This window comes from Nannospalax galili, unplaced genomic scaffold, assembly GCF_000622305.1.
Source record: "Nannospalax galili isolate Female #2095 unplaced genomic scaffold, S.galili_v1.0 scaffold1287, whole genome shotgun sequence".
NCBI classification, from domain to species: Eukaryota; Metazoa; Chordata; class Mammalia; order Rodentia; family Spalacidae; genus Nannospalax; species Nannospalax galili.
In genome coordinates this window covers 519,574-546,184 of record NW_008357051.1, presented here as the reverse complement: position 1 = coordinate 546,184, position 26,611 = coordinate 519,574, and the positions used below count along the sequence as shown (strand labels likewise).

Sequence of the window (26,611 nt, the reverse complement as noted above, 5' to 3'; positions counted from 1 at the left end):
TGGGTTGAAGGTGACCCCTGAGCCCCAGCTGTCATCTGGATGCCAAGTGGTGGCTGCTCAGCCGTGTGCCCCATCCGTGTGTCCCACATCATGTACCCCACACTGTGTGCCATCACTTTGTGCCCCTTACTCTGCACCCCACTCTGTGTGCCCCATGCTGGGTGCCCTGGGCCATGTGCCCCTCACTGAATGTGCCTCACTGCAAGGCCCTCACTGTTGCTTGTGTCTTCTCCCAACCTCAGCCCCACCTTCCCTGGCTTCTACTTCTTAAGGAAGTGCTTGCTGCTCAGAAGCCTGGGCTCTGCCTTAGCTGATACAGGCTAACAGATGGCTTGGGGGCAGAGCAGGAGGACCTAAACCTTCATCTAATGAGCAAATATTGATGGAGCCTCACCTCAGGCCAGGCCGGCCCCACGTGACCGTGAGGGGTGCAGGAGGGAAGGAGACAGATGCCGGTAAGGCTTATGTTGAGAAAAAAGAAGTTAATTACAGAACTAATGGTCTGTAACAGACTAGGCCTTACTAGACATGCCCAGCAGGCCTTTAGTTTATTAATTTGGGGTTATGTGCTGGGATATTTTTCTTAAAGTAATATTTCACAGGAATGGAGACCAAAGTGCTTGATGCCTAAGCATGAGGAGCTCAGTTCAGAGCTCCATTGCCCACATAATAATCCAGGTGTGATGGTGCACACAGCTATAACCCCAGCACTCAGGAAGTAGAGACACACAGATTCCCTGGGCTCACTGGCCTGCCAGTTTACCTGAATCATTGAGCTCCAGGTTCAATGAGAGACCCGGCCTCAAAAACTAAGGTGATTGAGAAAGATAGAACACCAAGGTTGACTTCTGGCCTCCACAAGAGAGAGAGGGAGCGGGGGAGGAAGGGAGGGAGGGAGGGGGAGAGAGAGAGAGAGAGAGACAGAGAGAGAGAGAGAGAGAGAGAGAGAGAGAGAGAGAGAGAGAGCAATATAGGTGGGAAAGAGACCCAGCCAGAAAAGGGGACCACTTGCCCCTTGTACTTGAACTTGAAGCAAGGACAGAGCTGCCATAGAATGTTTAGACAATACTAAACACAGGTGGCTTCCGCTGCTGGGGTCTGGAGCACATCTCAACGCCCTCAGAGGAGATGCTGGGGCAGGGGAGAAGGGCCTGCAGGATTCTCTCACTCTGGGCTGTGACACTGGCAATTTACACATCAAACATGTGCATGAGTCTGAATTTAAGATGCAGCTGCTGGTCAGGTATTCAGACTCTACAACCAGACAGCTTGGTCTGAGTCTGGGCTCTTCTTGACACTGCTGTGTGCCTTTGGATCTGATTACTGAACCTTTCTGGGCTTGGTTTCTTCCTCTGTAAAACTGGGTTTTTATGTCCTGGATTGGATGCAGGCTAAAATCAAATTACCCTGGTAAAGTTCCTGGCACAGAGGTAGAGAGGTTTTATAGGTATCAACAAGAGTTGTTTGACCCTGGGGTCCTGGCCCCCAGCATTATGTAGGAGCTGGAGTTGGGAGCAGAAGTCTCTGCTGCTCACTTGTGGTAACTATAGAAATGAAGAGTGGGCGCAAAGACAGAACTGAGCAAGACGGCTTCCTTCCCCACAGATGGTTTGTGAAGCTCTGGTCTAGGCAGAGACTTCTCACGGCAGAGCTGTGAACACTGAAGTCTTCAGGGGACCTGCCTCCTGGGGCCCATACACTTGATCAGCGCCTCCCAGTGTGAACCAGACCTTGTATCTAGTGAACAAAACACATGTATGTGAGAGAGATCGCTTCTGTCATCAGATCACCAGAATTTAAGGCTCATCTGACTCGCTCTCCCTCACCTTTACCCTTTGCTAAGACCATCTACTGTGCTGAGAGCCAGGAGGAGCTAAGTCTCCACAATAGCCCTGGGGGAAGCTTCAAACGGGAGCCATCTAGGGTAGCTCTGAGTTGACTGACCACCAAGAGAGACCCTGAGCTGTGGATGCAGTCACACCATGACAGACTCCAGGCCGCAGAAACAAAGGTGAGATGTTGTTTCAAGTCATGGATCACAGCAGGGCCACACAACAGCAGAACCGATTCAGCTGTTAGTGGGAATCATCCAGGAAGATGTAAAAAACATACACACTGCGACATACTCACTGAATGGCTAAACTTAAAGACTGGCTCACTGCCACCTGAGGATGGAAAATATCCAGAACAGTGGTAGAAAGCTGAGTGGAAAGAGAAATGGTGATGGACGTTGGAAAATAAGCTTCTTTTAAGATTTTTAAAAATTTATTTTATGTGCATGTATATGTGTAGTATGTATATGTGTATGTGTATTAGCATGCGTGTGCCTGTGTATGCACCATGGTGCACATGTGAAGTCAGAGGACAACTTTTAGGAGTTGGTTCTCTCCTTCCATCTATGAGTAACAGGGGCTCAAACTCAGATTGTCAGGCTTGGCACCTTAAAGACCTGCTGAGCCATCTCCAAGAAGTTTCTTAAGAGCTAAATAGGTATTGACCCTGTAACCTGGAAACTCCACTCCTGGGTATTTTTTTCCAGAAGAGATTGAATATAAACCCATGAGACCTGCCTGTGGCAACTGAAAGCTACTTCATTTACAGTGGGATCTCAAAACCAGCAAGCAGGCAGAAAAGCAAACCAAGATACACTTTACAATTGAATTGTCCATAACAGTAAGAATCATATGTCCGAGGACTCAACCAATTGGGAAGAATTGCTAAGGTGTGTGGGTGGGAGGTGATGGGTGAAAACACATTAGGCCAGGACCCACTTACACCAGGGACTCTCTTAAAAAAAAGATTTATCTTAGTATTTTTATGTGGCGTGTGTGTGTGTGTCTGCATGAGTTATGTTCATCATGTGCATGCAGGAACCTGTGGAGGCCAGAAGAGGGCATTGGATCCCCTGGAGCTGTAGGTACAGGTGGTTTTGAGACATCATATGGGTGCTGGGAACTGAACTCCAGTCCTCTGCAACAGCAGTAAGTGCTCTTAACTGCTGGGCCATCTCTCCAGTCCTATATCAGAGGTTCTGTGTGTGTGTGTGTGTGTGTGTGTGTGTGTGTGTGTGTGTGTATGTGTGTGTGTATGTGTGTGTGTGTGTATGTGTGTGTGTATGTGTCTGTGTGTGTGTGTTTGAGACAGGGTCTCCCTGTAGCCCCATCTGGCCTGGAACTCACTATGTAGACCAGGCTGGCCTTGAACTCACAGAGATCCACCTGCCTCTGCCTCTCCAGTGTTGGGGTTAAAGGTGTGAACCACCACGTCTGGCATGTCAGAGGTTCTTAACCACAGCAGTTTTGCCCCTTGGGAGATGTCTGTGGTATCTGCAGATATTTTTTTGTTAATCATAGTTTGGGGGAGAAGTTGCTACTGAGTGCTGTACAGTGAGGGGCTGGGAGCTTGGGTTTTTTCCATCCTGTGGTTCCACCCACCTGTGCCTGCTCAGCTTCATGTGAGCTCCCCAAATCCCCAGAAAGGGATTACTGTGAGATCAACACCATTCTACAGGGGGGTGGGGTGGGGTGGGGGACAGGCAGTGGATGGCTCAGCTCCTTGTTCAAAGTCATGGTCAGGTAGGGAGCAGTAGGGGCTCTCTTTAATCCAGACTGACACTCCAGTTCTACCTCATTGCCCCCTACTGGCCCCTGCACAACCTTCTGTCAGGGAGGCAGAACCACTGGAGCAGCTGGTGGGCATCACTGACCCAGGGAATGTACAATTCAGATTCCCAAACCCCTGTCTCAGGTGGGGCCTGGGGAACCTACACATCAAAAGAACCCTCCAGATGCCAATGATGTGAATGGTACCTGCACCTCACTTGTACCCACCCTGGTTTTAGGGGAGACTCCAGACACACAGATAGGGTAGATAGCTTGGCTGCTCAGGGGAAGAGTCCACAGGATCAGGCTCCTGGGAGAAAGATGCATGTTTCAAACTGTAGAGTGAACCGCCCTTTGAAGAAGCATCTGGTCTTCCAGTCCTGGCGCCAGTGTTTCCATGGCGACTCTGAAGCCCGAACCACCTCCTCTCCTGCCTATTCTAAGTCCATGTCCCAAATCCCCTTCCCCTAGGACTCACCTCTTCCTACATTATTTTCCCTTGGAAGTTATTTTTAAACCCAAGAGGCTAGTTTGGGGGGTTAGGAATGTGGCTCAGTTGATAGAGTGCTTGCCTAGTCTGGGCTACATGAGACCCTGTCTCAATCAATCAATCAATCAATCAATCAATCAATCAATCAATCAATCATCAGTTGTCTAGTTTGTGCTGGACTCAGTCCCCTAGCTGGTACCTAATACACATCAAAAGAACCCCCCCCCAGCTGATACCGACTAAAAATCAAAAGAACTCCCCTAGGTACTAGGTGTTGGGTTAGCCTTCTGTCAGTGGGTCAAGGCATGCACGCAACACAACTAAAGAGATCAAACCCTCTCTGTGCTTAGTGGCCCAACTGGCTATTTACTTAGCACTGACTATGTCTCTAGGGGCCAGGGACAGTAGTAGCAATGTCCTTCAGTCAATGTTCCCATAAGGTAGACACTCCTAGTAGACACAGAGCTGGATACCGCTAGCCCCCAAAGGCAATTTTGGGTAGAAATAAGTAGTGTCAAGACTAAGGCAGGGAAGAACTGGAGTGTCAGGAAAGCCTTCCTAAGCTAAAATTTAGAAAGAGAAAACAAATCCATGTGTGCATTAACTGGGTGTCAGAGCAGACAGGTCTGCACATCCTACCAGCAGAAATATAGAGAGAGGGGGAGAAAAGAGAGAGAGAGAGAGAGAGAGAGAGAGAGAGAGAGAGAGAGAGAGAGAATTGCAGGCAGGTGGCTATCAGCCATTTGATGTGGGTGCTGGGAAGTGAACTCAGGTCCTCTGTTCTTTTTTTGGTTTTTTTCTTTTTTTGGTCTTTTTGAAACGGGGTCTCCCTGTAGCCCCATCTGGCCTGGAACTCACTATGTAGACCACGCTGTCCTTGAACTCACAGAGATCCACCTGCCTCTGCCTCCCAAGTGCTGGGACTACAGGTGTGTGCCACCATGCCTGACTTAGTGCACACTCTTAACTGCTGAGCTCCCTCTCCAGCCCCCTTTCATAACGGAGACTTTCAGTCCTTGCAGAAGCAATGCAGAAGGTAAGGGAGGGGCTCGAGTGCAAACTGTGGAAGTCAGAGGCTGGTGGAGAGATGGCTTTGGGGTCAAATGTCACCACACTATACAAGGAATGTCAAACTCGGATTCAAATAGAACAGTACAGAAGGGGACTCCGAAATATTCAGGCAAAAAATATCCGTGTTACTTTCTGTAACAGAAGCCATGGCAGATGCTGGTCCCTGTCCTCACACGTGGTCTGCATGTGTGTGTTAATGGAGAGGGGAGAGAGGCTGGTGGAGGGTTGTTATAACAGCAACTGCTGTGATGATGCCCAATAAAAACACAGACAGATCATGTGGGCTGGAACCATGCAGAGCCCAGGGAAAAGGAAATGTGAGAGGGAGGGAGCCATGCAGAAAGATGCAGGGAACCCCACTTTGGGTTGGGTACCCTCAAAGCATGGGTGGCAGCTTGACAGACAAGTTAGAGAAAAGCATTCTAGGATAAGAATAGCCAAAATTTGTGCTGCACCAGAACAGAGGGTCTGCAAATCAATGGGAGCCCAAGGAGAAGAGGAAGCAGAGGAGGCAGCCAGACTACAGTATTTTGAGAGGACACGGATTTTAAAACAGAGCTGTTCATGGCAGTAGATGCCAGTTATCCCAGCACCTAGGAGGTGGAGACAGGAAGATTGTGAGTTCAAAACCAGCCTGGACTGCATAGACAGACCCTATCTCAAAGAACAAAAACAAAAAAAAAATGGAACCAGAGAGTACAACAGGATAAGCGCCTTCCTGAATATTTTCCTATAGGTGGTTTCTGCATTGGCTCAACTGCACATCACAGTGCAGAAAAAGGCAACATGGCTGCCACCCCTTTAACACTCCCTATGCACTGTATACTCTGTGGTTACATAAACATAAACTTCAGTTTTCACCCATTCTTATAGGTAATATTTTCTCTATTAAAAATTACATTTATTTATTTATTTTGCATGTGTGTGAGTACCTGTAGAGGTCACTTCTCTCCTTTCACCATGTGGGTCCCTGGGATCAAACTCAGGTTGTCAAGCTTGGCAGCAAGCACCTTTTCCTGCTGGGTCATCTCACCAGCCCAGTTCTGTATATTTTATTATTACTGAGTAAGAATGAAACAACAAGGGCCACACAGCTTCTTTGTGGAGGTACTGGGCTTTGACAGGTCCCCCTGAAGGAAGTCAGTGTGGTTTAACATAGTGGCACTTTGTAGCTCTCTGGTAACAGGTGAGAATGGAAAAGCCCAAGACGTTGCTCTTGACTGTCCCTTGGGTGTCATATAATTAGATGGCTGGTCCCACAGGCCCTCCTCCCCAGTGTCAATTGGTTTTAATGAACTGTTTAGGAGTTATCTTCCTTACAATTCAGTCTCTTTTCCAATGTGAGTTTGACATTCCTTGGGTACCGTGGAGACACTGGATCCCAGAGCCACCTCTCTGCCAGCCCTTTATTTACACAGTTTCTACTTAAGCTTCTCTCTCCCAGTCTGAATTTCTTCTGTGGGGACTGAAAGTGTCTCTGTTGATCTGAGTCTGTGGGGTGGGGGCAGAGTAGGAGCTCAGCTTGGCCTGTTTGTGGCTTCCATAACGCAGGAACTCATACACTTAATGCAGACTGTGATCCACTAGCCCTGTTTAATCCCTTAGACATTTCTGCTTCATTTCTTATCTGTGGTGACAATGCAGTGTGTGTGTGTGTGTGTGTGTGTGTGTGTGTGTGTGTGTGTGTGTCCCTGCTTAGGTGCACATGTGTGCATGTATGCAGAGGCCAGAGGGAATACCTCAGCTATGGTTACTCGGTTGACACATTCACCTTGTATTTTTTGAGGCAGGGTCTCTCACTGATTTGGAACTTACCAAGTAGGCCAGCAAGCTCCAGTGTCTGCCTGTTCCTGCCTCCTCAGCACTGGGATTACAAGTGCTTACCACTATGCCCAGCTTTTTTTATGTGAGTTCTGGGGAACTGAACTCAGGTCTTCATGATTGCAATGCAAGCATTTTACCAACTGTATCACCCCAGCTTGTTCTTAACATTGGTTTTCCTAAGAAACTCTTGCTGATATTAAAGGCTGAGATTTTTAATTATGTGGTCATTTTCCCTGACATTGGATTTAGAATCTTCTTCCTGTGTAGCTACAGATTTTTAAAAATTCTATAATGCTGGATTCTATAATTGAAACCATGGATCAGGGCAATAATCTTCAACCCTGTTATTGTACCAATTTATTAAAAATGATAAGCTACCGAAACACAATTGTTTTTACCCATTGAAGAGTTGATAAGCACAGTTAAGATGACCCTAACACGGTGTCTTGTGCATAGCTGCATTCTGAGAAGCTCTGCTTAGTGTGAGAGGAAGGAAGGACACTGTGCTGAGCCTTTTAAATACATAAATCATCCATAAAGTGTGCCACTGAGGTGGAAAAAGCACAGAGAAGTGAAGGTGCCAGGCTCTACTGTCCTCTTTGCCCAGTCGTGTGAAAAGCAAGCATGCTCAACCCTGGTGGTGTGAAGACAGCCAGGGATATAAAAAGTGGCTGCACAGTTTGGGTTGAAGCCTAGATCTTCCTGGACTCCTCTACCTGTGCTCATGGCAGACGTAGCTAATTGATCCAAGAGTTCTTTCTTGCTGGGTTCAGGTATTCTGTATTCAATTAATGGATAAGAACTGCTATGCAAGATGAAAGCTGGTGGCTACTCTGAATGCATGTCAATCAAAAGATAGATGGTAGCCTTTCATGTTTTGCAGTGCTGGAGACAGGACCCAAGGCCTCATGCATTCTACCACTGAGCTATATCTCCAATCTGCTGAATGGGATCCTTTTTAAGATTTATTTTTCTTTGTGTCTGAGTATGTGTCTATGCGGTGCATGTACCACATGTATGCAGGTTCCCTAAAAGGCAAGAAAAGAGCATCGAATCCTTTATAATTGCAGTCATAGGCAGTTGTGAGCTGCCCAACATGGTTGCTGGGAACTGAACTCATGTCCTCTGGAAGAGCCACAAGTGTTCTTAACCACTTAGTCATTTCTCCATCCCCTAGAATGTACTTTTAGAGGCCCATTGTCTGGACTGTGTGCTACTGAAGGTCAAAAAACAGCTCCTCACCATCAGTGTGGTCCAAGAGGGCTTCCTGGAGGAGGCTTTAGTCCAGCATTGAGAATGAATAATGACTAATGGTAGAAGAGACAGAAGCATCTCCAGTAGGGGGTGGCAGCAGCCTGGGTCCAGAGGGGTGCATACTGGGGCATGATGAGTCAGATGAAGAGGAAGACAAAGGCAAGACTAGAAAACTAGAGCAGTTTAAAAAAAAAGGTGGGGCTAGGCCATAAAAGGCCTTGAATACCGAACAAAAGATTTAGAATTCTAAACAGTGAGAGCCTCTGATGGTCTGCATTATATGTCATTTACATGGTGGTTTTGACTACTGATCCCACATGCACTTTTCTAGGAGATCATGGGGAAAAATGCCCTAAAAGGGAGAACTGATCCAGGATGGTTTGGAAGAGAAATGGGTCACCTTACCCCATGAATATGTCACCTACCTCAGAAGTATTTAATGAAACCTTTCAAATCCACAGTGTTGAACCTCCGTTTGTCCCCTTTCAGGGCAGGGCAGCCTACTGCAATCTTTGCTTTGCTCAGCTTTGCTAAAAACGAACCAAAAAACAGCAGCATCCCCCCACTTCTGCCTCCATAGCCCCTCTCTCTACTAAATTCTTATTTTTTTTCCTTTAAGAAAGAAGAACAGAGACATGTCCACACACCTCCCATCCCATAATGAAGTCACTTCTAGCATCCTTCTCCCAGCTGCCATTTGACCAATTTAAAGCTTAGCACCAGCATCTGGATCCAGCTGTTAAAACCAACTGCAATCCTTAGGGATCTTCCTCCATACCATAGGACCTGCTTTCATTTTCTCTTTTGATCCAGTGTCCAGCTGGTGCCTTGCACATCTCACAGCTTTTAATACCTGTTTGCCAAACCAGCACCTGGAACAGGAAGCTTCGGGATGGGTGGTTGCCATTTCAAGGAGCCTGCAGTGACGTCAGGAAAGACACCTCACATTTATAGTAATGGGGAACCACCTGCTCTGATGTCACTGATTACCTTGAAGACAGCCCAAAAGCGGACAGGACGGGGCCTCTAAGCTGGGGCATGGAATGGCAGATACTAAAGATTGTTCAGGGTAGGGGTGGGGAAGGGGTGAGACTGTAGCTGGGGAAGGACTCAGAGAGGCCTGAGAGGTGCCAAGGGACAGATTCCAGCCTAGCACTTTCTCCATTCTGGCACCATGCTTGGTGCGTTTGTTACTTTCCCTGCTGCTGTGATAAAATACTGGACAGAAGCAACTTCAAGAAGGAAGGTTAATTTGAGCTCACAGTTTGAAGGTACAGTCCATGATGGTGGGGAAGGCATGATGATGGCGGGAGCTTGAGGCTGCTGGTCACATTTCATGTACAGTCAGGAAACAGAGAGAGATGAATCCTGGTCTCTAATTAGTTTAGGATTCAGCCCCAGGAATGGTCCTGTCCTGCAATAAGGGTGTGTCCTCTCACTTTAATTAATCTTCTCTGGATAATCCCTCACAGGCAGGCCCTGCTGCTTGTGTCTTTGGTGATTCTAGATCCTGTCAAGTTGACCATCAGTATTAACCATCATAGTGTATTACCTAATTTAATCTCCATGACAATTCAGTAATGAGGACACAGCCAACAGGTGGCCTGGGGAGGCATGAAAAGGGGAGGACACTGGCTGGGTGTCCAGGTTCAGGGAAGGGCGATTCAGAGCTGGAACCGGCAGCCCAGGTGCTTCACGTGTCCCTCCACTCATCCAGTGCATTTAGTCAAATCACTCTGCTATGAGCCTTTGGTGGCAGCTTAATTATTCATACTATTTATTAGCCCAATTACCATTTCATTTACTGTTGCAATTAGCACAGCCTCCCAGGGCGGCCTGTTGGAGTCCCTGAGCTGATTTTCTTCCAGTTCTGTCAGGCCCCGCCAGAGACACCCTACTGCACATCTGAGACAGCCTCGGCCCTGAAGTGGTTCTGCCAGCAGCAATCACAGAGTTGTGAACACTGTCCAGAACCCTAGCTATGGCCTCAATCCACTTTTCCAGATTCTACAACCCAGGCATAGCTAGGCAGAGCCAGGCTGTGCGTACCTCCCAACCCCCTTGCAGGAACCTCTCACAGGCTTCTGGGGCAGTAGAGCTAAGGAACTTCCTCTCCTAAGATGAAGATTCCAGAAACACTACAGGGCATGGTGGTCTGCTGCTAACAGCTTGCGCTCCTTCATGTAAATTACAAATATTCTGTCACCTTAATAGACCCCACACTGGCTCCTACCTGGCTCAAATGGACCTAAAAGATACTCTGTATTCTGACTCTGGTGGGCACATTGCTCTCAGGGCACCTGGAGGCATCATGCCCTCCAGCCTCCCTCATCCCTGCCGCTGGCTGAGCCACCTGCCTCTAATCCAGAGAGCCTCACACTGTCTTCACCTCCCAGTTTCCTGATTTGATCCCCTGATCCATTGTTTCAACACTGGTTTTAGAGTCTAAGGACCCTTTGTTTTCTGTCCTTGCCCCACTACTGGCCAAAGAGGTAGGGGACAAGGTCTTCAGACCACATGTGCACAGCTATTCTAAAGAAAACCCCACAAGTCAGGTTGGGGTTTTGTCTTGAAATAACATCACTGTTTCTCTCTCTCTCCTTGCCCTTCTCTCAGAATGAGTGGCAAGCTGGAGAAGGAAATGTATTTGAAAATTGCAATGTGCTGTGAGAAACAGGAAGTCATGGGAAACACAGAGGCTCACCAAGTGCTTGACCTGAACTGTCTCCAGGAGCTCCTCTCTCACTCTCCCAACTGTTATTTTCTATCCCAACCCTCTTCTTCAAGCATCATCCTCTCTAGAAAATTCTTTCTCTCTTAAAGTTATTGTTATTAACTCTTTTGGCTTTCCGAGACTGGGTTTCATGTAGCCCAGGCTGGTCTTGAATTTGCTATGTACTTGAGGATGACCTTGAACTCCTCATCTGCCTGCTTCTACCTCCTGAGTTGGGGGATTACAGGCAGGTGCTACCACACATTAAAAAAAAATTCATTCTTCTAGTAAGTGTACGAAACAATGGGTTTCTTTATGACATTTTCATGAATATATGTAATTTTTGTACCTTGCTCATATGTGTGTTCCACTACCCTCTCCTGTCCCTCTTGCTCCCACTCTGTGGTTTACCTGCTTTCATGTCACATGTAGGTGCACATGGAAATCTAGACTGCTTAGGAGAGAAGATGATGATCGTTTGTCTTTCTGCCATGCTGGGAACTGAACCCAGCTGGGTAAGCATTCTACTGCTGATCTACAGTCCCAACCCAGATTTTGTCTTTCTTCCCTTCCCCATTACTTTATTTTGTTTTCCCTCTCCCCTCTTTTAGTTCCCTATAGTCCCCTCTTTACTTTTATGTCGTGTGTGTGTGTGTGTGTGTGTGTGTGTGTGCATGTCTTCCTCAGTTGCTCTCATTTTGAAGCAGGGTCTCTCACAGAATGTGGGGCTCACTGATTGGGCTAGACTGCCTAACCCATGAGCCACTGGGATCCTTCTGTCACTGATTCCCCAATGCTGGAATTGCAGACATGTACCACTATGCCCAGTTTTTACATAGGTGGCAGTGATCTGAACTCAGTTCCTCATGCTTGCACAACAAAAGTTTTATAGACGGACTGAGCCATCTCCTCAGTCCCACAGGTGAAGGACTTTTCACATTTGACTCTGCCCAATGCTAACCAAGTGAGGGGAGGCCCTAGGAGTGGGAAACTAATCCAGAGCGAGGCTGCTCAGGTTTCATGCCTATCTCTGCTCCCAGATACATTCCAAAGGCAAGTGGAGAGATTGCCCAGCAAACCCAGTGCCCACCTGCCTCCCCATGCCTGTGAGTGTACTGTGTTGCAGGCAGTCACCCATCCCCTCCTCATTCATCACCCATTCAGTCCCCCATTCATTCACTCAGCCTTGCTCCTCACTTCTTGCTAAGCTAAGCCTTTTGCCTGTTTCTAAGAAGGAAAAGCAAGCCTTGACTTTAATGAGCGGAAGAGAAATGGAGTGGGGTGGGGGCAGGTAAAATGTACCAAAGTACCCTGGGTGTCTGCCAGGTGGACTAGGACTCAATCGCATGGAATCCCCACAGGGTCCTTCCTGCTGTTGCTCATTTATACTCAGATCCCTAAGTACCCCTCGCTACTTGATTTTGACATGTTCCTGGAAATGTGCTGGTTAGTAAGTTTCAGAAGGAAGTGATACTCTATCATTATAATGAGAAAAATTATAATGTATTCCAAGTCTGCCTTAAAACCCCAATCAACCTCCCAAATATCACTGTAATTACCCTTCAACACTGTATGAAAATCATCCAAGAGTTTTCATAATATAAAGGCATTTGAAAGGACTTTAGCCAATGAATTAGCACTTGGTGAGAGTGGTGGGTGGGAAAGCTTGTGTGCACGCACAGCACACCAGCTCCTCCCGGCACTGCCCTGGCCTGGCAACAAGACATATGGAAATGATTCAAAAGAAGGAGCTGAGCTTATCTGGCCCCCGAGTACCTGAGTGAAACATCCATCTTGGGGCCCACACAGCGGACTAAACCTTGGGCAAGGAGGTGGAAGAGTGAGGAAGAGGATGGTGATGACAGGCCACATGTTTAAGGAACAGAGCAGTGGGTACAGTTTTCTCAACTGTCGCACGCTTCTGAGACTCCTGAGCAGTGAACTGTGTCTCAGGTGTGTTTCATTTTCATAAGTATTCAGTGCAAATAGCAATTTGTTAAAAACTTGCCAGTTAAATGTTTCAGGAATGTAAATCAGAACAAAAACATGAGAATCATTTTAAAATGAGTTTCCGTGAAAAGCTTAGAAAATAACCCAATGAGATCCACTTCTGTATTAGTTACTGCGCTCATTATTATGTCCAAATACCAGACCAGAAGTGGCTTAAGGGAGGATGGATTGATTCTGGCTCACAGTTTAAGGAGATCTGGTCCTCATGGTGAGGAAGGCATGGTGCAGGAGTGTGAGACGGCTGGTCAGATTGCTTCTGCAGTCAGGAAACAGAGAGCAGACAGGAAGTGGGGTTAGGCTATAACACCCCAAGGCCTACCTCCAGTGACCTACTTCCTCTGGCAAGGCCTCACCTTCTCAACATTCCAAAACAGCTCAGCCAGTTGGAGACCACATGTTAAAACATGTGAGCCTAGAGGTGACTGTTACATTTGAACCAGAACAACTTCACACCCACTAAGGTCCTGACAAAAACAGAAGGAAAATCAGGACAGAAGGCAAAGAGTTGGAGAAACTGGATTTCCAAATATTGGTGGGGGATAGAAAACGGCAAAGTGTCTATGGAATGCATGGAAAAAAACTCTGGAATCCTCAAAAGTTTAAATATAGAATTATCATATAGCCCAGGTATTCCACACCTCTGGGTATTATACCTGAAAGAATCAAAGGCAAAAACTCAAACACTGTTGCAAAGTTCAGAGCAGTATAACTCTCAGTAGACTAAAGGGAGATTGAGCCTCAGTGCCCTTCACCTAAGGAAAGGATAACATTAGGGATGTGTGCACAGGGGAGTTTTTTTCAGTCACAAAACAAGGTACTTATATATGCTATGACACTGATGAACCTTAGAAACATTTGATGGGGCTGGAGAGATGGCTCAGTGGTTAAGAGCCAGTATGTGCTTCTAAGCACATACTGCTCTCTCAGAGGACCAGAACTTAGTTCCCAGCACCCAAATTGGGCAGCTCAAGGCCACTTACAGCTCCAGCTCCAGGGATCCAACACCCTCTTCTGGTCTCTTTGGGCACTGCACTCATATGCACATACCCACTCACAGATATACATCTATACACATAATTAAAAAACAAATATTTTGAAAAGAGAAAAAAAACATTATGCTAAATGTAAGATGCCAGACACAAAGGGCCACATACAAAATGATTTTATTTTTATGAAATTTCCAGAATAAGAAAATCCATGAGAACAGACAACAGACGGTAGATTCCAGGGCCTAGGGAGAAGGGAGGGCTAGAGACTGACTGCTTAGTGGGCATGAGGTTTTCTTTTGGGATGATGAAAATGTTCTAGAACAAGATGGAGGTAGTTATTGCTCAACAAAGCAAATGTGCTAAATGACACTGATTCATGTACTTTAAAATGATTAGTTTTATATGAATTTTACCTTTAAAAAACACATCAAAACTAAAATCCATACACAGTCCACAGAGGCATTAGAAAATACAGAAGTGGGTGAACCTGACCGTGGTGTACAGTGGTCTGCTTGCCCAAGCCCCACTGGCCTCCCAGCCTGATCACAGCTCTCTGTTCTTTATGAACACTGGCCCTTCTGTGAACTGTGGTCCAATCCCCTATGACACCATAAGCTTCTAAGCACAGAGAGTGGGTCACTGAGTGGCTGTTGAGGTAGTATCTACTACTGCAGGCCCATCCCCCAGCACTGAATCTGGCACATAATATGCACTCAGTAAACGTAATCAAGGGAAGAAGTGAAAGAGGGAGAGAGGAAGGGGGAAAGGAAGGGAGGACTATCCTCCTGTTTTTGTCTCCAGCTCTGCTAACACTAGTTCTGATAAACTGGTTGTGGGTCTCTTGTATGTGCAGGTGTATTGGTTCCAATGTGTACAGAGAATGTCTCAGGTGTTAAAATTCACCTCTACTATGCTCTTCTTCTCCATCCTTAAAACAGGCTTTCCCAAGATCTGCTAGCATAAATAAGTCCATGCAGAGCAGCTGTACTGACAATGACCAAGAGGGAAAAGTCGCAATGCCCCTGTGGGCTAATGGGTGCCCAGGAAAGGGCTCATCTCAGTCTATTCTGACTGTTCCTGTTGGGTCCTGACTCAGGAGTAGTCAGTCTGCCTTTGTCTCTGCTTCTCTTTATCTTCATCCTGCTTCCAGCTGCTTCAAGCTCCTGTTGTCTTGACTTCCCCACCATGATGGACTATACCTTCAACTGCAAAGTAAAATAATTCCTTTCTCCCTTAGGTTGCTTTTGTGTCATGGCATTTTACCCCAGAAACAGGAAGAGTAGCTAGGGAAGTATGGTTCATGACTCTTACTAGTGGAATTGATGGTCCTCCATCCAGTTTTGCTAGCCCCTATAGGAAGCATTGTATGCTTAGGGTTTTAGATACTGGCCAAGCTCCCAAACAGCCTGAGATGCATGAAGACTTGAGAGGCTGTCTGGCTCCAGTGCAGGAGACAGCTGAAGAAGTCAGAGGGGCTTAAGGCAAAGGGAGAGAAGAGACCCACAGGATGATGAGCGTCAGACCCAGAAGACAGGCCACTTACACAGCCTGGTATCCCAGCCAGAGGATGGTGTTCCCCCTCCCCGGCCCCCTGCAGTGGGCAAGTCTTTCCACCTCAAATAATTAAATCAAGATAATCCCCTACAGGCATGCCCAGAGACACATTTCCCAGGTGATTCTAGTTTCTGTCCAGTTGATAATTAACACTGACCATCACACTGACTTATATACATAATATACCAAAGGAGAAACTGGGAAGGAATCAGGAGTGTGACAGGTAAGGACCTGCCATTAGGAAGGGACTGATGGGTACAGACACAGAGGTCCACTTTCTGAGTGCTTTGAGAAACCTAGCACTTTCTGAAGTTGTGTACTCATCTCCCTGAAATAATCTATGATAATTTCTGGCTGAAAAATTCATACTAGCTTTGCTGTTGCTAAGCAACCAGCCCAAACATGTTTACTGTGGAACATCTCCCTGGAGGGCCCTCAGCTGTACCGAATGCTTGGCGCTGAGGAGTATACAAAACAGAGGGTAATCACAAGTATAGAGAGAGGTTTCTAAAGCTGACCTGATGTAGATTCACAGACACTTGTTCACATATCTGGGGCAACAGTGGTGCCTTCAACAACAACAAAAAAATTTTGAGACACTCTCACTTTGTAACCCTGGCTGGCCTGGAACTCACTGTGTAGACCAGGTTGGCCTCAAACTCACAGAGATCTGCCTGCCTCTGCCTCTCCTGTGCTAGGATTAAAAGCATAGCGTTGCCACACCTGGTTTCAACAAAATTTTGACTAGTTGTTTTTCTACAAAGCTCCAGCTAAGTGATCAAACATATGACTCTGAAGCCAGAATTCCTAAATTTGGTTCCTGACTTTCCCACTGGATAGGTTATTTAATTCTCTGCAGTTCATATTTCTCACCTGTAAAATGGAAGCAATAACAGTGTCTAGTGCATACAAAGAGGATATATAGATGCCGTTATAGCCCCATCTTTTGCTATTCTGTGTGGGTCTTTCAATGTTATTTATGTGAATGGAATAGTTAGTAGTCAGGCAATTAGCTAACAGAAAGCTAAGAAATGTATCTTTTTAAAACTGAGAACTGATCAGGTGTGGTGGCTCACATCTTTAATCTCAGCACTCAGAAGGCAGAGGCAGGTGGATCTTCGTGAGTTCAAGGCCAGCCTGGTCTATATAGTGAATTCCAGGGCAGCTGGAGCTACAGGGAAACAAACAAATGATTCTGCCCCCCAAAAAAACCCCACAAGAATTGGGATGAGACTGTAGTTCAGTAATAGAACATCTACTTTGCATGTAAGAAGCCTTGGGTTCAAGTCTCATCCCTGCCACCACCATCAAACAACCTTAATAGACAAGTAAAAGACCAAGAATCCATGGAGGTCAGACCTTAAAGCAGCTAGAGTCAAATCAGTTCCAGGAGTGGAGTTAGCAATTCATGGGACCTCTAGTGATCAGCAATAGACAAAGGGACTTCTAGGGAGGAGGCATGCCTAACTGGAGAAGGCTGTGCTTTGGTCTTTAGGTCGCATTACCTTAGGGTTTCCCACAGTTCCCTGAATGATTCCCATCATGTAGCACTTCGTAGCCACTGCTTGCTGCATCACCTGTCTCCCTTCTTCTCAGGAAGAGTGTGCCTGTCTTTCAGTGCTGTCTGCCATGCAGGGTATGCTCATGAACCTTTAATGAGGAAGGTAATTAACATGTGATGCACTACCTGTGCTTGGCCCAGCTCACTCTCAAGGTATAATGAAGACAAGCAGTCTGGGGGTGCTACTCTGAAGTTTGGGAAAGGACAGAACAAATAAAGGGAACCTGAGGTCCCACTGATGATGTTGAGGTCCCAGTCCCTAGAAGAGAGTCTTCTATGCTTAGAGAGGCGGTAACAGGAGAATTAGCAACAAGTGGAGTCTAGAAGCAGCTTGAAATGGACCACATAAAGGACCACTCAGGCATCTCAAACAAAACCTGGACCTCCCAGTAATGAAAGTACTGGCTTGACCCTCACAATGTCCACAAACATCAGGCCACAATGAGCTAGCTTTTAATAAGCACCATCCTGATACACAGTCACTTACAGTAAAACACACAAATCATAAATGCAGAGCTGGGTGAATTTTAAAGGAAATAAACTATGTGACCTACATCCAGAGGTAGAGCAGGAATCAAAGCCCAGATGCTCCTGGCTTTCCCATTCAGCCAAAACCACCCTGCCTGTTACTTGTCCTGCAGGGTAACATTGTACATGCATTGCCCTGCTCCAGGTTTCCTATCAGTGGGTCCTTGTCTGTATGTCTTTCTTTGTGGGTTGGCCTTCCTATTCAGTGTTGATACAGTAAGATGTCCTCATTCAGCATACACTTGTAGGGTTAGCATGGGCTCCTCTTCCCAGCAGACATCGTCAGAGACTTGGGAAAAGTGAAGGACACACTCATAACCTTGGGGAAAAGGATTCCACTATACCTAGTATATTGTTTGACACAAATTCAGCACTTAGTCATTCCATAAAAACTTGGAAACAGGCTTCCACTGAGAAACCACTTTTGTGTTCCAACTCTGTTGGAAGGAAAGAATTGTATGAGTCGGTAGCATGTGGCAGTAGGGAGCAGGGTGTGGACAGAAGAGGCAGTGACCAATGCTGTAGGTCAGGTAGCTCCACTAAAGGCTTTGACTATATGGTGCCTTTCAGAGGACAGCCCTAGGTCCTCTGGAACCTCAAAGGTATCTGAGAACCAGGTAAATGCCAGGTGAGGGGAAATAGGATCATAAAATGAAAACTACCTGAATACAGGGCTCTGTTATGGTTCTGCTGGGAGGCAGCTTCAGGGTTTGGAGCCCTAGAGAGGGCAGGCCTCTCTGTGTACCCAGAGGCTCCACACAGAGAGAAAGGAGGCTTGCTCTAAAGGAACCAGAAGTGACAGAAGGGCCTACAGGAACACGTAGGAAGAGGAAATACCAGGGGACAGAAAGCAGGGGTCTGAGGCTGCTTGCAAATGAATTCAGAGACAGCTGTGAAGAGAAGGAATTGGCTCAGTCTGCTTCCTTGACCAGATCCTCTTTCAAACCATCAAATCACTACACCATCACGACAAGCTTCCCAGGCTGGACTGAGGACAGGGGTATCCCTGGCGATCCTTCCAGACCAGGAACGGGCCATGAAGGAAGACTGAATTTTGTGCACCTTCCCCACCAAAGGCAGAACACGAGTGTGGAGGGACAATATCCAGGAGGGCAGTACAAAGGGACCTATCTGTGAAACAGCTGTATGTGTGTTTCTTTATTAATGCAGTAAATACAGAGGGAGCAGGGACTTAATAAATACCATGACTTAGAACAAGAGCATGAGTAAATGAAATTGGGACTATCTGCCAGGGCAGCGGCATGTTCCAGAACTGTCTATGACTTCCGTTGAAGACAAAATCTCTAGGATCAGGCATACTACCATGCTTTCTTGTTTATACACCCACTTATAGAAATGGCAAGTCTCAGAGACAAATAAAAACAAAAATGTGATATTTCCCCTTGACTCACTTAACTCCGTCTATAGACCCAAACTCCTGAAAAGACCTACAAGTTCTTTTTCAATATAAATCTTAATTTTGTTTAACCCCTCCAAGTCAGAAATCAGATTCCCAGGCCTGGCCTATGAATCCAAACATAGCGGTGAGATCTAAATACACAAAGCAGAGATGCCACACCCCACAAACACCCCAGATTTTGGATATAACAAGCTTCAAGACACAGAAAAATACAGCTCCCCTCTCCCCAGCACCACAACCTCTCTCTTTTGGGAACACTTCAAAGACCCTTCCTGACTGTCTCAGTCACCTGACACTCTGACTCCTGGACCTTCTTCAAATCAACTGTGTTGTCTTTTGTCAGTTACTTTATCTACGTCAGTTGGTGAATGAATCAGAACACCATGACCACAAAGCCTTCTTGAGATCTCAGGTTTCACATTCACACCTATAGATTTAGCCTCCTTTGCCACATTCCCTGTCTCTGGGACCCAGGAGAGGGAATGTGGATGGACAGGTGTCATGTCTCAACAGATATCCATTGGTGTAGCTGAGCCTCTGCAGAGCCAGACAGCAGACACAGCCCCTATACCCATGAGGGAGCAGTTGCCAGGCTAACATCAGCCACTGGGCACTGGGATGGCCTTGTTTACCTGTGGTTTCTTATTGCACAAGTATTAGTTTCCAGATGCTGGGAATAAATACTCTGCACGTGGAGAATGTGGATGATCAGTTAATGTAAGGAGGGTTGTAAAAGGCTTTGGAAGGGATGATAAGGGAGGTGGTCACGGGGACATTTGTGTCATGGGCCAGTAAGCAAAATCCTAAGTAGACATTTAAACAGAGGGACCTAAAGGATGAGATGAAGCCATCTGTGTGGAAAATGAGAAGGGAGGCAACAAGAGTTTAAGGTCTTAGAAGAATAATCATCAGTCTAGAGAGGCAAAGACTCACTGAGAGGACTCCAAAATCAGACCAGCTCTGCAAAGGACAGCTGAACTCAAAAACTTCTCTATGTGGCCTTGGGCAAGTCTCTTACCCTCTCTGAATGTGTTTCCCAGTCTGTGAGTTGGGTTGCCACTTAGTTCCTTTGTTAAATGCATTAATGCTGGTAAAGCTCTTAAACAATGCCAGGTCTGGTACCTAAGTCTGGGTCCGCTGTGACTTATTCTAATGAAATGTGTGGAGGGGTTTAAATAGCGGAGAGATGCAAGGTGGTGTGTCTTTAACAGATGATCAGCTTTGTGTGGGCTTCTGGGGGTCAGTAGACAGAGTGACCCAAGCCCCTAGAGGTTGTTTACCCTGACTGTTCCCAGCTTTTCTCTCTGGGAAGGGGCAGGGCCTAGAGCCGCTACTGAAAGGCAGCAGCAGAGTGGCCATCTGTCCCTCAGGTGTCTCTCAGGTCTCTCAGGCATACCAGATGGGAGGGAAGGTTGAGAGGCAGCCAGCCACTCCCTGGCCACTGGGGAGCCCCCTGCTCCCACTTCCCACTCATTCCAGGCTGATATTCCCTGCCCACCAGCTTCTGTTTACCAGTGTCAATGTCACTTTCCTCCGATTCTAAGTGCCTCAAGGACAGCAGCCATTTCCCTTCACTCTAACTACAGTGACCAATGACACTGGCCCCACGCTGGGTCCCCAGGGCTTTTGAATAATTAATTGACTAAGAAAAGGATGCTGGGATCAAGGCAAGATGCTCCCACAAAGCCCTAAAACCAGGTGATCTAGGGGGTCTTGGGGGTTTAGTGATGCACCCTGGATCCAGGGACAGCCTTCCTCTGGCTCTGCAGGGAGCACTGTTCCCCACCTCAGAAGCATCCCAGAGGGCTCCCTTGAAACCTTCCAGACCCTGCTGCCTTGCTTGCCTGGGGTGCACAACCCACGGCCCATTTCCAACCCAAGGGGCTCTGGAGGCGGTAGAGGAAGGGGATGAAAGCCCACCGGTCTCCAGAGCTGTGGAGGAGGGAGGCTGCGGCTCAGCTGCTGGGTGGGGGAGGGTCCTACAGGCTTCTTCTCTTTGGCTATCTCTAGACTCCAGGTACTCTTACTGTTCCTGCTGCCCAGCTGGGGGGTATATAGGGAGGGGACGCCACTCCCTCTCTGGCTTTTTCTCAGCTCTATGTTTGTCCCACAGTCTCCTTGCTCGCCCTGGCAGACCCCACTTCCTGTGATCCCTGATTCTGCAGGCTTCTCCCCACTGTCCTTTGCAGGGTGCCCTAACCCTGCAGGCCCCCTCCTTGCCTCTCCCACATTCCTTCCTAAGGCTCACAGCTCCCTCTCTGTACACTGCACCCCTATTCCTCTCCCAGCCCCCTCAAGCCGCTCATCCCCAATTCTCCTTCATGTCCCTCCCTCACTCTGGTCGCGATCCCCCTCAGGGAGTCTGCTGTTTCTCTCCCCAACAAGCTCCGTCTGGCAAAGTGGGAGGCGACCGCCCCTACCCGGTGTCCCCCACGCAGCCGGTCACCCCGCCTGGCCCACGCTCACCTGTTGGGTCGGCTGGAGCACGCCAGGCCTCGCCTTCTCCGGGTCTGGCTCGCTGTCTCGCGGTAGCAGCCCCTTCTTGGGGTGCATGTGCCTGCACAGGCAGGTGACCCCGCACAGAGCGAGGATGCTGGTGGCGGTGCCCAGCGCGGCGCCCAGCGCGATCACAGGCACCGACAGCACCATGGTGCCTGCTACCCGCCGGGCTCGCCCTGTGCTCCCAGCCCGCCTCTCTCTGCTTGCTGCTCCGGCTCCTGCCCGGCGCTCCAGTCCTCTAGATACGCGAGGGCGGGGACGAAGCCAGCCAGGAGGAAGGAAGGCTGCGAAGACGTCAGAGGCGGAGGCTGACCGGGGGCCATGTCAATCTCAACACTCTCCCCGCCACCATGTGACCCGCCTCACCACCCACCAGGAGGGCCCTGGCAGGTGACAACCTCAGGTTGTGTGAGGCCATTACTAAAGCGCTCCAGTCCTCTAGATACGCGAGGGCGGGGACGAAGCCAGCCAGGAGGAAGGAAGGCTGCGAAGACGTCAGAGGCGGAGGCTGACCGGGGGCCATGTCAATCTCAACACTCTCCCCGCCACCATGTGACCCGCCTCACCACCCACCAGGAGGGCCCTGGCAGGTGACAACCTCAGGTTGTGTGAGGCCATTACTAAAGCTCTGTGTACACACACACACACACACACACACACACACACACACACACCACACACACGCACACACACATACACTACCCTTGCTCCTCCCTCCCCCTCCTAACACACACACACACACACACACACACACACACACACACACACCACCCACGGGCACACACATGTACTAACCCTTTGCTTCCTTCCCCTTCACCTTTCTCCAGGGCTGGCAAGGAGGCTGTAAACTGGATGCTCCCGCTCTGCAAACACAAGAATGGAGCTGTCCTATTTCTCAGGTTCAGAGTTGCTTCCCACCAGGGGCAGACACAGGAGGCTGGGAGGGGGGAGATGTAGGGGGAGAGGGAAGATGGGAGAATAGAGGTGTGGCAGGGAGGGATGCTGTGTCCAGCTTGAGAGAGCCCTGTGCTCTGGTAGTGATCTTTGGGCTGCACTGCAGCCCATGTTTATTACGTTGTTTGATCTGCAGCAACTTCACACATGCACACATGTACACACACATACACACACCCTGGCAGGGGTAATAACCTTAGGGTAGTCAGGGATTATTCATAATACTTATGTATACAAACACGCACACTTGCACACACACAAACATAGATGAAGATGCCTAGGCTCAGAAGGGACATGAGGCCACTAGAAACATTGTCATCATCCTGAACCCACACCTGTGTTTTCTGAGTTCAAATCTTATCTTTGGAAGGTCAAGAGTACCAGATGTAGTGTCCACAAGGACACGTTTGGCTCTGAATTGGGGGGAATAAGTGTGCTTAGAGCGTGAAGAAATTACAATTCCTGGCAGGAAACCTGCTGTCTTAGATCTAGAAAAGAGTGAGTTTTGAGTGTTTTTTGTTATGTGGAAGATTTGATTCAGCAAATACTGGCTGTGGGATAGTGGGACTCTGGGCACTCATGAGAAAGGGTGTCAGGGACTTCCTCTACAGCTTCCACTGGCAGGATGACCCTGAAGCTGTGATCTCCAGCCAGTTCTTTTCTGTTGAGCTGTAGGCATGAGTACTGTCTGGGTCTCTAACCCTCCTCCCAATTTACCACTTACCCACTCCTGCACAGAACACCACCCACTACTCAGTGCCTTAGAACAATTACTTTTTTCTACATAGTGTGATTCTGTAGGTTGGCTGGGCTCAGCTGGTGGTTTTCCTGCTCAGTGTGATATCATCTGGGGGCTGTAGTCATCTTGGGGTCTGGCTGGGCTGGAATGCCCAGTAACTTACTCACATGGCCAGCAGCTGGTGCAGGTCACCACAGGAAACACAACTAGAGCATCAGCAGGTGCACTGGGTCCTTCTCCATGTGGCCTCTCTAGTAGCCAGAGCATCCCCCAGTATGGCACACAGGAAAGGCACACACATTCTCTTAAGAACTGGCTGCAGAAATTTTAGAATACCATTTGTTTGGTCAAAGCAGTAGTTACCTTCTCTAATCCTTTCAAAATCCGTCAAAAAGGATGTTTCTGAAACCCAAAGCTAATCCTGGCAGTCACATTCACCTTTCAAAAGTTCTCCATGGACAGACCCCAGAGACAACTTAAATCTAAACCCTTTGTTATATAGTTGATCCCTGCTAATCCTTCTGGGTTCCTCTTCATCTATCCCCAGGAGATGTGGATTCATGCAACAAACAAACATCTTTAGAGGCTGCACGCCATCACCCATGCCTGCATGCAACAAGCACTCAATAATTAAATAACTCACATAATCATCTCACTTGGGAATTCTAGCAGTTTTGAAGGGACGCCATTTGCTATACAAGCCCCATTTTATTATATTGACTCTTCTGTAGTTATTGGTTATGTCCCTGCTCTATACCATGAGTATTTTCTGCTGAGTCCTGTTTGCAACCAACTGTGAACTGCAGCACACCATCTCTGATGTTTGATTTAGCAATCTCTCTCATCAGAGCCTCCCTAGGAGGTCTTTTTTTGGCTTCCTGGACCTGGCAATGCAAAATATTCTGGGATGATGAGAGGCTTAATTAATGCTGTTGGCTGCAGGTCTCCCAGCCTGAGTTGCTCCCCTGGGAGACCTTCAATGCCACTGGTCTGAATAGGATCTAACAGAGGTATGGAGGAAAGGATGAAGAACACTTAACACCAGAAAATGTCCGATGTCCATCAAACATCTGCCATGTGGTCCACTGTTGCTATGGCTACTGGGATGCTAGCAGCTTCAGCGGCCTTCTTTTGTAGCAGGAAGAGGGCCCTTAGCCCAGAAGGAGGAGCTTACCTCACATCTCTCTCACTTGCAATGAACTCATGACAAATCCAGGAGTGGAGCCCTGAACAACTGAACCCCAGGAGTCACCCATGCCTTTGCTATCCAACTAGACAGCTTATCACATCCCAATCAAAGGGAAGACTTAAGCTTCTTGTGGCTGATATCTGGGAAGGGACCTTCAGTAACAAGTCTCAGAAAAGGCATCGCTAGATTTCTTTGAAAAATAGGCCCACGTGTACAGATAAAACAGTCAACCTGGAAGTCGATGAGATAGTCTGAAGTAAAGGCCTCTGGATAATTGAGAATGTTGGAGTTGCCAGGCTGCCAAGGGCAAGCAAGGGCAAGATGCTGGTGGGGCTTCTACAGGTTGAAAGACAGGTCTCCAAGGGCTCCACAGCCTCTGGATGAAACGCCATCATTGCATTGTGGATGGTTATTGTGCTTGTTGGATGTTTAAATATTGTGAGGAATCACTCTGAGTTACTAAGGTATTCAAATGTTTTCATATGGGAAAAGGATTTCAAATGAGACTTGAAAAAGCTGCTCACCATGGGATATCCTATCCTCTGAGAATTCATAAGAGGCAATCCCATCAACATCAAAACTGAAACCAAAACCAGAGCACACAGATCAACTGAACTCCTGGTCCCTGGATTCAACCAAGAGACACCATAACCACTGGATGGATGCATGAGGCCTCACAGTGATAGCTTTTTAAAAAATTATTTATTTAATGACCACATGATTAGAAGAAGCATTTCATTACAGCATTAACATATTTACTAACGATTTCCAGAGCAAAGATGCATCTCTTTCAATATTGACTAAATTTTTAGGTTCATGGTTGAATTAATACAGTTATATAATATTAAGCTCAATATAAACCCTATAAGACATAAAATTGAATGAGGTTTTAACCTTTAAAAAAGATCTCCATTTCATTTTAAAATATACTGTTTCACACAGAAAAACTCATTTTTAATGCTACTAACACTTGGATGTTTGCACATGCATCTCTAATCTCTATGTATCTGATTATTTCTAGTCACCATCAGTAACTTTCTGAGATCCACCTGAGCATGGATATAAAATCATTGGGTAGATTTCAGTGGTAATGTGTTTCACCTCTACTAATTAACACAAAGCAAATTTTTATGGTTCTTCCTCAAATATAACTCATTTTTTTATTTGTTGATTTTTTGTGTGTATTTCATACAGAACATCCCAAACAAATCTTATTCATCTATATACCCACATCCGAAATAGCACCCTTTCTTAGCCGCCCTCCCCCACTGGAGCCCATATACTCTGCAATCCCTGTTACTGTCTCCTGTGTTGTTGGCACCCCCAGCCATTCTCCAGTGTTCGACCATCCGCTGAATCTAGTCAGCCTACCTAGAGTTCCTTGTTTTAGGATGATCAGCTCTTCCTCATGGGGCAGCAATCAGTTGCCAATATCCCTTTAAATAAGATTGGGGTCTGCTGTTCATTTTCCCAGTTCTATGCTGGGTTACTGTCTGGAATGCTCTTGGGCCACCCTGGCCAGCAACTCAAAGGAAGGTATCTCCTGTCTGGTATTGTTTCTTGTTATGTAGCTTTTAGCTATACACATGGACTCTTAAAGAACTATATTGATCCCTTTAATCTTTGGTTATACACTCCTTTTGGGTGTTTAAGACCATACAGTTGGTCCAGATAAACCAATTTATTTTTACTATTAAGATCATTTGAGGATCTGTTGGTCAGGAGTCACATGGGCTTGGGAGGAGCCCCTGGCTCCTTTCTTTTACCTGTCCCATCTATGTGAAGATAAGTCAAAGGTCCTGCTCAATTATGGCTGGCTTTACTTGGAAACATGGAGGAAATGTTTCCTCTGTGTTGACCCTCCTCTTTGTAGACTGGACACTGGTTCAAGTCCATTTGGTGGGGTCTCCATGGCTTCCTTGATCACCATTATAGGACATTTTGAGAGATGCTCATAGTCCCCTGGAACTAGTCGACCTAGGAGGGAAAGAAGCAAAAACTGTCTTTTATGTCCCTCTGACCAAATTAGTTAGGCTTCAAAGTATGGCTGTTAGACATCCAAGAAGGTTAGTTCTACCAGTCTGGTACTTTTAATTACCATGTGTTATGTAGATAAAGCTTGGGCAAAGACCAAATGTTCTCAGGTAAACCTTGCCTAGACATATATTATGGTCCTTAAGCTGGTTGTATGTATAATTTGTCAGTAAGGTTTGG

At 47.1% G+C, this 26,611-nt stretch overlaps 1 protein-coding gene across 1 annotated transcript in view; it reads right to left on the bottom strand.

Moving 5' to 3' along the window:
- The window catches only part of Syt13 (synaptotagmin 13), a 43,458-nt gene extending 21,701 nt beyond the window's left edge, over positions 1–21,757 (bottom strand). Inside the window, exon 1 of the mRNA XM_008855032.2 lies at positions 21,483–21,757. Coding sequence (XP_008853254.1) covers positions 21,483–21,665 — 183 coding nt within the window. The 5' untranslated portion in view covers positions 21,666–21,757. The remainder of the gene's footprint in view (positions 1–21,482) is intronic.
- Between the last annotated feature and the right edge of the window lie 4,854 nt (positions 21,758–26,611).